The sequence below is a fragment of the Macaca nemestrina genome, chromosome 17 (genome assembly GCF_043159975.1).
Source record: "Macaca nemestrina isolate mMacNem1 chromosome 17, mMacNem.hap1, whole genome shotgun sequence".
Taxonomy (NCBI): domain Eukaryota; kingdom Metazoa; phylum Chordata; class Mammalia; order Primates; family Cercopithecidae; genus Macaca; species Macaca nemestrina.
Genome location: NC_092141.1, coordinates 77006978 through 77019882, shown reverse-complemented (window position 1 = coordinate 77019882; position 12905 = coordinate 77006978). Strand labels below are relative to the sequence as shown.

The window sequence follows — 12905 nt, the reverse complement described above, 5'->3', positions numbered from 1 at the left end:
AAAACACACCAACCCCTACCTCTGTTGGCGAGGATTAGAAGCGGGATGGGCGTGGCCACAGATCTTAGGGGTGACCAGCAGAGGGCGCTGCTCCAAGATGAAGGTCGCACCTTGAGAGGCCATCCTTTTTTGTAGTGACCAGACTGGGGTGTGGGGACAGTGCCTCTTATGGCCACAGACCCGTGTTCTGGGTGTGGATTTTCCTCCCTTGCCTGTGGGGCTTCTGCTAGCACTGCCGTTCCTAGACTTAGACAATGTTAGAATGAGTCCAGGAAGCGAGGAGAGGAAGTGGGAGTGGCTCCTCCCACAGTGGCCCCTAAGAATTCACACGAAGAATTTTTGCTTTCCTTGCCAGGGACCCGGGACTCAGTGGGTCCAGAGGTTCTAGTGCCAAAGGAAGGAATGTGTAGACCAGGAAACACTATTGTGGTTTTATTCAACTGGAAGCCGAGGGTGGCCATTTATTTTATTGTTTGTTTGTTTGTTTATTTATTTAGAGACAGAATCTCACTCTGTTTCCCAGGCTGGAATGCAATGGTGCAATCGTGTCTCACTGCAGCCTCAACCTCCCAGGCTTAAGCGATCCTCCTACCTTAGCCTCCTGAGTAGCTGGGACTACAGGCACAAGCCACCTTGCCCTTTTTTTTTTTTTTTTTTTTTTAGACTCTTGTTCTGTCACCCAGGCTGGAGTGCAGTGGTATGCTCTCAGCTCACTGCAACCTCTGCCTCCAGGTTCAAGTGATTCTCCTGCCTCAGCCTCCCAAGTAGCTGGGATTACAGGCACCTGCCACCACGCCCGGCTAATTTTTGTATTTTTAGTAGAGACGGGGTTTCACCATGTTGGCCAGGCTGGTTCGAATTCTTGACCTCAGGCGATTCGCTCGCCTTGGCCTCCCAAAGTGCTGGGATTACAGGCGTGAGCCACCACGCCCGGCCAGAAACCATTTATTACATCACACTTTCTGTGGGCCAGGTATCTGGGAGGGACTTAGCTGGGTGGTTCTGCTCAGGTCTCTCCGGATGTTTCAGTCAAGCAGTGGCCTGGAGCTGCACTCTTATCTGAAGACTCAGCTGGGAGAAAATATGCATGCAAGGTCACTCATTGGTTGTTGGCAGTCTGCAGTTTCTTACTGAATATTGGTTGACGACGTCACTGGCTTGCTATCTGGACTTCTCCATAGACTGTTTGAATGTCCTCCCCACGTAGCCAGAGTGAATGAGCTAAAAGAGAGATGGCGAGAACACACACACCCCAGATAAGATTTCAGTCTTTCTAAGTCATGTGAAAAAGATACTTGCACATGCATGTTTATAGTAGCACAATTCACAACTGCAAAAATGCGGAACCAGCCCAAATGCCCATCAATCAATGAATGGATAAAGAAACTGGTAAATATATACAGTGGAATACTATTCAGCCATAAAAAGGAATGAATTAATGGCATTTTGCCGCAACGTGGATGGGATTGGAGACTATTATTCCAAGTGAAGTGACTCAGGAATGGAAAACCAAACACCATACGTTCTCAGTCATAAGTGGGAGCTAAGCTATGAGGATGCAAAGGCGTAAGAATGACACAGTGGAATCTGGGGACTCAGAGGGAAAGGGTGGGAAGGGGGTGAGGGATAAAAGGCTATTAATTAGGTGCAGTGTTTACTGCTCGGGTGATGTGTGCACCAAAATTTCACAAATTACCACTAAAGAATTTACTCATGTAGGCCGGGCGCGGTGGTGGCTCATGCCTGTAATCCCAGCACTTTGGGAGGCTGAGGTGGGCGGATCACAAGGTCAAGACAGAGCAAGACTCTGTCTCCAAAAAAAAAAAAAAAAAGAAAATATAAAAGAAAAAGTATGCTATCCACATTACACCAAAAATATAAAATACCCAGGAATTAAATCTAAGAAGAAATGTTTAGAGCTTAGACAAAGAAGACGATAATACCCTAGCTGGGCGCGGTGGGTCACGCCTGTAATCCCAGCATTTGGGAGGCTAAGGCAGGGGATCACTTGTGGCCAGGAATTTGAGATCAGCCTGTCCAACATGGCGAAACTGCATCTCTACTGAAAATACAGAAATTAGCCAGGCATGATGGTGTGTGCCTATGATCCCAGCTACTTGGGAGGCTGAGACAGGAGAGTCGATTGAACCTGGGAGGTGGAGGTTGCAGTGAGCCGAGATCCAGCCTGGGCTACAGAACCAGACTCCCTCTCAAAACAAACAAACAAACAAACAAAAAAACTGTCTATATTAAAGATGATAGCTCAGATTTCAGATTTAGGAAAGGATGGATTTATTTGTCAATTGGATTAGACAACTGTCTGTTACTGAAGAAAAAAATAAAATTAGATTCTTACATCAGACTATAATACCAAAATAAATTCCAGATGGAATCAAGATTTAAATATAAGCATTATAAAAATATGGGGATATAATACATATATATGTAAAATTTTGATTTCAAGAAAGTCTTTCTTGGCTGGATGCAGTGGCTCACACCTGTCATCCCAGCACTTTGAGAGGCTCAGTCGGGTGGATCATGAGGTCAGGAGTTCAAGACCAGCCTGGCCAACATGGTGAAATCCCATCTCCACTAAAAATACAAAATTAGCCGGGCATGGTGGAACATGCCTGTAATCCCAGCTACTGGGAAGGCTGAGGCAGGAGAATCGCTTGAACCCGAGAGGTGGAGGTTGCAGTGAGCCGAGATGGCACCATTGCACTCCAGCCTGGGCAACAAGAGCGAAACTCCACCTCAAAAAAATAAAAATAAAAAATAATTGATGGACTTTATGATACATAATTTTAAAGTTCTATGGCAAAAATCACTAAAAGGTTTTAACAAACAAAATTCTGCCAGGAAATATTTGGAACACATATAGACAAACCATATGAACAGCCAATTAACAAAAGAAGAAATGTAAATGGCAAATAAATCTATGAAAAAAATGTAAAATTTCACCAGCCATTAAAGAAATATGCATTAAAACGAAGATAAATCCTTTTTTTCTTTTTTTGAGACAGAGTCTTGCTTTGTCACCCAGGCTGGAGTGCAGTGGCATAATCTTGGCTCACTGCAACCTCTGCCTCCTGGGTTCAAGTGATTCTCCTGCCTCAGCCTCTTGAATAGCTGGGATTACAGGTGCGCACAACTACACCCAGCTAATTTTTGTATTTTCAGTAAGAGACGGGGTTCTGCCACGTTGGCCAGGCTGGTCTTGGACTCCCGACCTCAAATGATCTGCCCGCCTCAGCCTCCCAAAGTGTTGGGATTACAGGTGTGAGCCACTGCACCTGGCCCCCACCCCCATCTCTATTAAAATAAGATAAAATAAACATAAAAGAACAAACCAACAAAATAATAATACAACTCATTGTAAGTAAAATGCTATCCTGAGTTCAGTGAGTCATTCTAGAGAATTCAAATTCTCTAGAATTACCACCTCAGCTGACTAATTTTTTTTTTTTTTTTTTTTTTGTAGAGACAGAGTTTCATCATGTTGCCATGTTGCCCAGGGTGGTCTTGAATTCCTGAGCTCAAGTGATCTGCCCGCCTCAGCCTTCCAAAGTGCCGGGATTACATGTGTGAGCCACTGCGCCTGGACTACAAATTCTTTATCATACAACACAGAGTAGATGCTCAATAAATACCTGCTAAGCAGAAACACACACTCAAAATACTAGAAATTATCAAGGAAGGGAATGCCAGTTGGTCTCTTGGGTTTTTCCTCCTGACAGGTATACATACCTATTGCAGAGACGAACACTTAGGCTGTGAGAAACCAATACTGGTAAACATTCCAATCAGGTGACAATCTCCCCAGGCTCTGGTTTATATTACCAAGCACCCTGAGGATAACTTGGCTTCCTGTGTGGCTTGTTTATAGAAAGAGAATGCTACCCAGGCTGACATGAGTTTGCATTTCTGAGATGATTTCTCATTGAAAATTAATAAACTGGCATTCTGGCTACACAGATCAGTCTCTTTGAACTCTTTGTACCTTCCACCGTTAGTGTGATTTCTTTTTTTTTTTTTTTTGAGACGAAGTCTCGCTCTTGTCCCCCAGGCTGGAGTGCAGTGGTGCAATCTCAGCTCACTGCAACCTCTGCCTCCCGGGTTCAAGCGATTCTCCTGCCTCAGCCTTCCAAGTAGCTGGGATTACAGGCGCCCGCCACCACGACTGGCTAATTTTTGTATTTTTAGTAGAGACAGGGTTTTACCATGTTGGCCAGGATGGTCTCGAATTCGACCTCAGGTGATCTACCCGCCTCAGCCTCCCAAAGTGCTGGGATTACAGACGTGAGCTACGGTGTCTGGCCCATTAGTGTGATTTCTAAGGCTGCAAGCCAGACACTGCCCAAGACCCAGCACTGGACTCTGGCAAGTTCTTCCAGCTGGTGCCACCCCAGGAACCTCTGGGAGCCCCTGGGAGCCATCCGGCCTGCTCCCTGCCTCTACATTTCAGGGTGTGGGTTTCAGGGCATTCTCAACATTCCTGCAACAGAAGGGTTTCGGGAACACCCCCCAGTAGGTTCTGGGTGATTTGAATGTAATCGTAAGAAGGTATGTCAGAGATGTGGTTGTAACTGAGAAATCTTAAGCCTAGTGAATTTCATTCCACTTGACTTAAAGAAAGAGCACATGAAAGAAGGGGATCTGAGGACAGCTATAAACAGGGCCCAAGGGCATGAATTGACTAGTGTTTATCTGGTCTTCTCTAGGGTCTGGAGACCCTGACTCTGGTGTACCCGAGCTTTGCAGTGGCTGTAGAGGTTTACTCTTTTGGATGGAGAATATAATTCACTCCTCTAACACCTGAATGAGGGAAGATTAGCTCACCTCCTTCTGCTGCAATTTGATTTAATGCTCAACAGGCAAATTTCTTTCTTTTTTTTTTTTTCTTTTTCTTTCTTTCTTTCTTTTTTTTTTTTTGGAGACGGAGTCCTGTGCTATTGTCCAGGCTGGAGTGTGTAGTGGCACAGTCTTGGCTCACTGCAACTTCTGCCTCCTGGGTTCAAGTGATTCTCCTCCCTCAGCCTCCCGAGTAGCCAGGATTATAGGCGCCTGCCACCATGACTGGCTAATTTTTGTATTTTTAGTAGAGATGGGGTTTTACTATGTTGGCCAGGCTGGTCTCGAACTCCTGACCTCATGATCTGCCCACTGCGGCCTCCCAAAGTGCTGGGATTACAGGTGTGAGCCACAGCACCCAGCGGGCAACTTTCTTTTCTTTGATCTAATGCTCAACAGGCAAACTTATTTCCTCCTCCTCCTCCTCTTCCTCCTCTCCTTTTTTTTTTTTTTTTTTTTGAGACCCAGTCTCACTCTGTCACCCAGGCTGGAGTGCAGTGGCACGATCTCAGCTCACTGTAAGCTCTGCCTTCCAGGTTCACGCCATTCTCCTGCCTCAGCTTCCCGAGTAGCTGGGACTATAGGTGCTTGCCACCATGCCCGGCTAATCTTTTGTATTTTTAGTGGAGATGAGGTTTCACCGTGTCAGCCAGGATGGTCTGGATCTCCTAACCTCATGATCCACCCACCTCGGCCTTGGGATTACAGATGTGAGCCACTACACTCTTCTTCTTCTTTTCTTTTTCTTCTTCTTCTTCTCCTTCTTCCTTCTTCTTCCTCCTCCTCCTCCTCCTTCTTCTTCTTCTCCTCCTCCTCCTTCCTTCTCCTCCTTCTCCTTCTTCTTCTTTTCTTCTTCCTCTTCTTCTTCCTCTTCCTCTTCTTCCTCTTCCTCCTCTTCCTCCTCTTCCTCTTCTTCTTCCTTCTCCTCCTCCTCCTCTTTCTTTCTTTTTTTTTCTTTTCTCTTTTTCTTTTTTCTTCTTGAGACAAAGTCTCACTGTGTCGCCCAGGCTGGAGTGCAATGGCATAGTCTCGGCTCACTGCAACTTCTGCCTCCCAGGTTCAATCGATTCTCCTGCCTCAGTCTCCTGAGTAGCTGGGACTACAGGCTTGTGCCACCATACGTGACTAATTTTTTTGTATTTTTAGGAGAGACGGGGTTTCACTATGTTGGCCAGGCTGATCTTGAACTCCTGACCTCGAGATCCGCCCACCTTGGCCTCCCAAAATGCTGGGATTACAGGCATGAGCCACCGCGCCCAGCTCCTCTTCTTTCTTTTCCTTCTTCTTCTTTTTTTTCTTTTTTTTGAGACAGGGCCTCTCTCTGTCACTCTGTCACTCAGGCTGGAGTGCAGTGGCACAATCTCGGCTCACTGCAACCTCCACCTCCTAGGCTCAAGCGATCCTCCCACCTCAGCCTCCCAAGTGGCTAGGACCATAGACGTGAGCCACCATGCCTGGCTAATTTTTGTGTTTTTTGTAGAGACAGTTTCTCTCCATGTTGCTCAGGCTGATCTTGAACTCCTGAACTCAAGAGATCCTCCTGTTTCAGGCTCCCAAAGTACTGGGATTACAGGCATGAGCCACCCTGCCTGGCCTCAACAGGCAACCTTGGGATTAATAATTAAGACCACTGGGCCGGGCGTGGTGGCTCACGCCTGTAATCCCAGCACTTTGGGAGGCCAAGGTGGGTGGATCACTTGAGGTCAGGAGTTTGAGACCAGCCTGGCCAACACGGTGAAACCCAGTCTCTGCTAAAAATACAAAAATTAGCCTGGCATAGTGGCATATGCCTGTAATCCCAGCTACTTGAGAGGCTGAGGCACAAGAATCCTTGAACCCGGGAGGCGGAGGTTACAGTGAGCTGTCATATGTAATGAAAGTTTTACTAAACTTAGGAAGCAGTGACTTGATTTCTCTAGAAATTGCCTAACACACACATTCCAGGATACATTCTCTGTCATCTGGAATATCCTCCCTTCCACAAACCCACGCTGTCTTAAGCACTATTTTCCTATTTGTTGTTGACCTAATCTAGAAAAAAGCTTCCGTCATTCGTTCTCCCCCACCCAGTCCCTCAGTCCCGAAACACCCTTATTCTCCGCACTTGTCACCCCACCCTCTGCTGCCCCCACCCCAGCGCGCAAACGCACACAGGTTTAAACTTTAGTCTGTGATGTTATCCTCGCCCGCAGATCGCAGGACAGACATTCTCGGGGACAACTTTGCCAGGCCATGTGCTCGTCCCCCTTAGGAAGGAAGAGGGAGAAATCCCTGCGGCTCGGTTTTGTTCCAATGGTCTGCTCAGCGAGTGATTCCCGTTTCCCCAAAGGCTGCCCCTCATTAGCATGAACGGGGGTGGGGGTGTGGAGAAGGGGTTGGGGGAGAGAAAGCAAGCAAAAGCCCAGGCTCACTTTTAGAGCCTGGGAACCCTGTCTGCAAAAATGACAGCTAGAGCTTTCTGGCTCCTCTGTTTGATCGTCGGATCATCCCCCGAAGCACCGGTGGCGGAGAGAAAAAGTAAGATCCGTGTAGTGCGGGGCCCTGGGAGCGGAGCGGGGATCTGGTGGGGAGCTGGGAAGGAGGCTCAGTGAAACGCGGGACGAGGAGGGGGGTCAGAGCTCGCAAGAGAGGACACCCTGGGTCTGCGTTCGTCTTAGAAAGGAGCAAAGTGTATCCCCAAGGTTTCGTGTCTCTTGGCAGCCTTTTCGGAAAGAAGCCAATTCAGCTACTGAAATGATCCCGAGCGAGCCGGGCAGGCTGGGGAAAACTTTGCATGTTAAGTAGTTGCTCCATCACAGAGGAGGGAAAGTGTCAAAAGGGGTCGTGGCGCGCCTTTCGGGAGCCTTGCCCGGGCCGGGATCGCAGGACGCCGCGGGGTCCGCCCCCCTCGGCTGGGTGAGCAGAGGCTGCGGGGGGCGCTGGGGAGGGCTGGGGGGAAGCCGGGTCGAAATCCGGCAGCCCCGGGCACTTCTCTGCTCTCCCCGCAGCCCTAGCGCACAACCTTGGGACACCTGAGCCGGAATTTAACTAACACGCACACACTCATAATTCATGCACGAAATGAAATTAAGTTACTCAGCCCATGAAGAAATGAGGGGTTCTCTGGGGGATCGTGTTTTTGTTTTGCTTTTATTTGGATGTTCTGTCGGCTTCGCTATCTCTGGGAAAAACAGTTTCCGTACCTCACAGGGCAATTTACTCTGGGTTATTTTTCCACATGGAAATTGAGTGACTTCAGTGGCATTTAACCCAAATATCAGACAATCTTTCCCATGACAACAGATGGTGATATCAATGGGGAAGCAGTTGTGAGGTCAACAGTTGACAGTCAGGAACTGGATATCCACCAGAACTTTATTCAGCTGTGCATGGCACAACCGTTTAACAACGTAATGAGTCAGAATCAACCCCTTTGCAAAAACATGAACTCTAACCAGCTATTATTGCTGGGTGAAAGCTGATTTTAAAGCAGATTATCGATTTGGCAAGACCAATCACTCTAAATGAAGTGTTGCCAGAGCTGCAAATGGGCAGATCCACCTCTTTAAAGAAAGGGGAGAGAAAAATAAAGGCGAATTCTTGCCTGTTTGGAGGGCACTGGGACCCAGGCAAGCAAGGAGGTGAAATTGTGTAACTGGTATGGAAAGGTGCCCAGCTCCCAAGCTGGCTGAAGTTTACCCACCAACCTGTCTGCAGAACTAGGGAAAATCATTAATAATTTTAAAAATGTGTTTTCATGCCATACCATTTAGGAGTCTTTCCTCCACCATCTAACGGGGAAAAAAATGGAAGCGATGTGTGCTTTTATACTTAACCAGGGGCCTCTGCCTCCCAGCCAAGCTTTCAAAACCTTCCTTAGCTGTGGTTTACCAGTAAGTGGTGTCCAAGAAGCCAGATAAAAATCCACTCACAAATATTCGATTCTGCAGGGACCGAGATGACAGTGTAAACACGGATGGGAAAACCAAATAGTTCTGTTGTCAGGGGCGCTTAAACAATTAGGAGAACCTGTAATATGAGACCTTTCCCCCTGGGGTTTGCTCTTGGTACTTTCTCAACAAACTGTAAATAGCAAAGAGGCGGATGTTTATATATTTTATATATATACACACACACATGCACACATACTTATACGTATATATTAAAGGAAGGGCAAAAAAAATTGTTATCTAACCAGTGTTGTCAGACATGTTTAGTCTTAGAGTAAATAGGGGGTTGTAATTTTAAAAGCTATAATCTTAAAGGGCAAGACCCTCGTATCCTTCTTCCTTTGGGGCCTGGGAAGCGCGTGCCCCGCTTCGGCCGCGACGCTGCGTCCGGGTTCTCCCGGCCTCACTTCAGGCCTCCGGGCCTCCCTCCCATCTCTCCTCTTGCAGGTGCCCGCGAAGCCTCCCTTGTCCCCTCTCTTCTCTCCCCCTCCCAGAGCCCTTCTTCTGCAGCACCCCTGCCCCACTAGGGGCCTCCTCCCCTCCTGGCCTCCCTTCCCCTCTCGGCCTCCCGTCTCAGCCTCCCCTTCCCTCTTCTCCCTTCTCGGCTTCCTCGGCTTTCCCCGACGGCCTCCCCTCACTGCTTCTCCTCCCCCACCGCCTTCCCGCCTCTCCTCTTCTCTCCCCACAGCCTCGCCGCCGCACAGCAGAAAGCCAGACTCCCGCGGCTTCCCGAGCGCGGAGGAGACACCGGGGCCCCGCGCGCAGCCGCTCCCTGAGGCCCCGCGGCGGCCGCGCGCGGCCGAGGACGCCCCAGCCGCCCGCCCCTGGCCTGACCCGCGGCGCCGGAAGCCCCCGCCGCCGGCCGACAACCAGGCCAGCTTCCGGGAGGCCGCACGCGCGCCCGCTGGCCCGCCGGGTCCGAGCCTGGCGCAAGCCGAGAACCGCGCGTCGCCGCGCCGCGGGCCCGCGTTGGAGGACGCCCCGCGACGCGCGCGCTCACGGGCTCTGCGCTTCCCCGCCGCCCGGCCGCCCGCGCGCGCCGCCGAGGGCTCCGCCGGCCACGCCCATCCCAACCGGCCGCGCGCCGCCGCGCTGGCCCCAGGCCCGGCGCCCGCGCCCGCGCCGCTGCCGCGCTTCACCCTCAGCTTCGACCTCAGCCCGCCGCAGAGGGACGCGGAGCCCGGCGCCGAGCCCTGCGCGCGCGCCTGCCGATCCGACCTGGACGAACGCGAGGCGTTCTGCGAGAGCGAATTCGGTGAGCCTGGCCGCCGCGCCGCCGCCCCGCGAGCGTTTCCGAGCCCCAGAGAAGCCCGCCTGCGAGATCCCAGGGCGCCCGACCCGTGCGGGCCGTTTCGCGGTTGCTAAAAACCACCTCCCGGGGGACTGGGAGAGGAGCTCGGGGTAATGCTCTTCTCCAAACTGTTTTTTGGAAACAGCGGTGAACGGGATCGTGCACAACGTGGACGTGCTGGGCGCGGGCATCCGGCTGGTGACCCTGCTGGTGGATCGGGACGGGCTGTACAAGATGAACCGCCTGTACCTCACCCCCGACGGCTTCTTCTTCCGAGTCCACATGTTAGCCCTGGACTCCTCCAGCTGCAATAAGCCGTGTCCAGAGTTTAAACCTGGTATTGAAACTGAGCTGAATGACGCTGCCTATGTACTTTATACCACCGTTTGTAACGTGGGTGCCACAGCCCGGGCTGTGGGTCGCCCAGCCTTTTTTGGGAGGGATGGGGGACAGTGACATGAGTAGGCTTTAGACGACAGGTATTATTTCGGCCACTCTGTGACTTAAGCCCTGTCAGTCCCCACCCTCAAGGGTGAGAACAGCAGGGGTTGGCACAAAGCGGGCTGTCAATAAATGTTGACAAATGGAGTGGACGACCAACCCTCATTGCCAGAATGGACTGTACAGAACTGAGTTTAGAAAAGCTGCTTTTTTGGGTGTGTATGTGAGATTGGTGGGAGGAATACCCACTCCCACATCTTTCTAGGCATGTGCTCTGGGATAAGGACCTTTGTTCTGTAATGTGGTCCCGCTACATATTGCTTTTTTTTTTTTTTTTTTTTTGAGATTGAGTTCCGCCCTGTCGCCCAGGCTGGAGTGCAGTGGGTGCGATCTCAGCTCACTGCAACCTCCGCCTCCCGGGTTCAAGCGATTCTCCCGCCTCAGCCTCCCAAGTTGCTGGGATTACAGGCATGCGCCACCATGCCCTGCTAATTTTTGTATTTTTAGTAGAGATGGGGTTTCACCATGTTGGCCAGGCTGGCCTCAAACTCCTGACCTCAAGAGATCTGCCCGCCTCGGCCTCCCGGAGTGCTGGGATTAAAGGCGTGAGCCACCACACCGGCCTGGTTGGTTATCTTCTAAAGGTCGCTAGGCTGTTTCCACCAGATGCCTGTAGACTCAGTATCAATTTCAACTTGTGCAGCAAGATAATAGATTGCAGCTTAGGCATTTCTTAAAGGCCTTACATTTTCTGTTTCATGGCATTTAAAAGACACTATGAATTAATGTTCTGGTTATTTTGTCCAGGCAGCAGGTATATTGTGATGGGCCACATCTACCATAAGAGACGGCAGCTCCCTACAGCTCTGCTCCAGGTCCTGAGAGGCCGCCTCCGACCAGGGGATGGACTGCTGAGGAGCAGCAGCAGCTATGTGAAAAGGTTTAACCGAAAAAGGGAAGGGCAAATTCAAGGTGCAATTCATAACCAATGCATTTGAAACAACCATCCTGGCATTTCTGGACAAGAGACTTGGACATCAGCAACAAGACATGAAAGGTCTATCTTCATGTAATGGGTCCTCCTTTAGAAGAGAGGCCAGAGCTACTCTGTGAATGACTTGCATAGTTGCAACTGTAATCTCGAAGGTGTCACTTTGTTATTTACAAGATCTTCTTAAGTGGGCTGCTCCTGAGCTCATTGTGAAGGTTATTTAACTGTAGTGCCAGTGATTTACACAGCTCAGAGAATTGACCTGTCCAGTTAACAGATCACTGCTTCATATGTTTTTAAATTATTTTAATTTAATATTCTTTAGTAGAAATAGTCCACAAAAACATTTTCTTGAATTTAAATATACAACTTTTATATCATGTATCAAACCAGATTTTATATTCAAACTATCACATTTTAAATTCTGTACAGCACAGTAAGTGCACTAGTCGAAAGACATTGAAGTTTGAAATGTCATTTAGATCAAACACAAGGGTCAAAGCCCAGGCCAAGTATTAAAGTTTTACACTTAAAGAGTACTAAAGGGCCAGTGTGCAGATGGGTGGATTAAAAAAATAAATAAAAAATAGTGCTAAAGGGCTTACTTCAGGCAAAAGTGTTCCTGATGTACCAAAAAATAAGATATAGTTTATTTTCATGCCTCCCTGCTCCTAATAATGTATGTTTTGTGCTGAACTGGCAGCTATCCCAATGTGAAATGTATTCTGGATGTATCTGATGTCATTTTTCTATTAAGACCAAGTATAATGTTTGTTTGTAAAGCAGTAAATCTTGCCTTGAAATCAGATCTTGGATGCACCTGTTTTTGTTTTAGCCTTACTGAGCCCTAAAGGTTTGAGGAAAATGGCTTTTTAAAATTCATTCCCCAAACCTTGAAACCACTATTCAGCAATGACAATTCACAAGGAAGTGAATTTTCAACATTTTTCAGTTGGTTTTAAAAAGGTTTAATTGGCCAGGTGCGGTGGCTCATGCTGGTAATCCCAGCACTTTGGGAGGCCAAGGCCTGCAGATCACCTGAGGTTGGGAGTTCAAGACCAGCCTGACCAACATGGAGAAACCCTGTCTCTACTACAAATACAAAATTAGCCAGGCGTGGTGGTGGGCATCTGTAATCCCAGTTACTTGGGAGGCTGAGACAGGAGAATCGCTTAAACCTTGGAGGTGGAGGTTGTGGTGAGCCTAGATCATACCACTGCACTCCAGCCTGGCAACAAGAGCAAAACTCAGTCTCAAAAAACAAAAAACCACCACCATAAAAAAAGGTTTAGTCACTAAATTAAATATTGATTTTATACTTGAGTCCACAAAAGAGTATTTTTTCGGAAGATCAGGCTGTACTTTAGTTTATATGAAGCATGGTGAACAGACACCACTGATG

General features: G+C 48.9%; 1 protein-coding gene across 1 annotated transcript; it reads left to right on the top strand.

Moving 5' to 3' along the window:
* Nucleotides 1–7020: 7020 nt before the first annotated feature.
* On the top strand, nt 7021–12311 carry C17H17orf58 (chromosome 17 C17orf58 homolog). The gene is made up of 4 exons (XM_071083500.1): nt 7021–7368; nt 9469–10035; nt 10217–10408; nt 11320–12311. Exons 1-4 carry the CDS (start codon nt 7293–7295, stop codon nt 11508–11510), a joined length of 1026 nt encoding a protein of 341 aa, XP_070939601.1. The 5' UTR covers nt 7021–7292; the 3' UTR covers nt 11511–12311.
* Nucleotides 12312–12905: the final 594 nt, after the last annotated feature.

Excerpts from the sequence above, each read along its gene's own strand:
- C17H17orf58 (XM_071083500.1), top strand. The coding sequence starts at position 7,293 with ATGACAGCTAGAGCTTTCTGGCTCCTCTGTTTGATCGTCGGATCATCC. Across the intron at positions 7,369-9,468 it reads ACCGGTGGCGGAGAGAAAAA|CCTCGCCGCCGCACAGCAGA; the intron begins GTAAGATCCGTG and ends CTCTCCCCACAG. Across the intron at positions 10,036-10,216 it reads GTTCTGCGAGAGCGAATTCG|CGGTGAACGGGATCGTGCAC; the intron begins GTGAGCCTGGCC and ends TTTTGGAAACAG.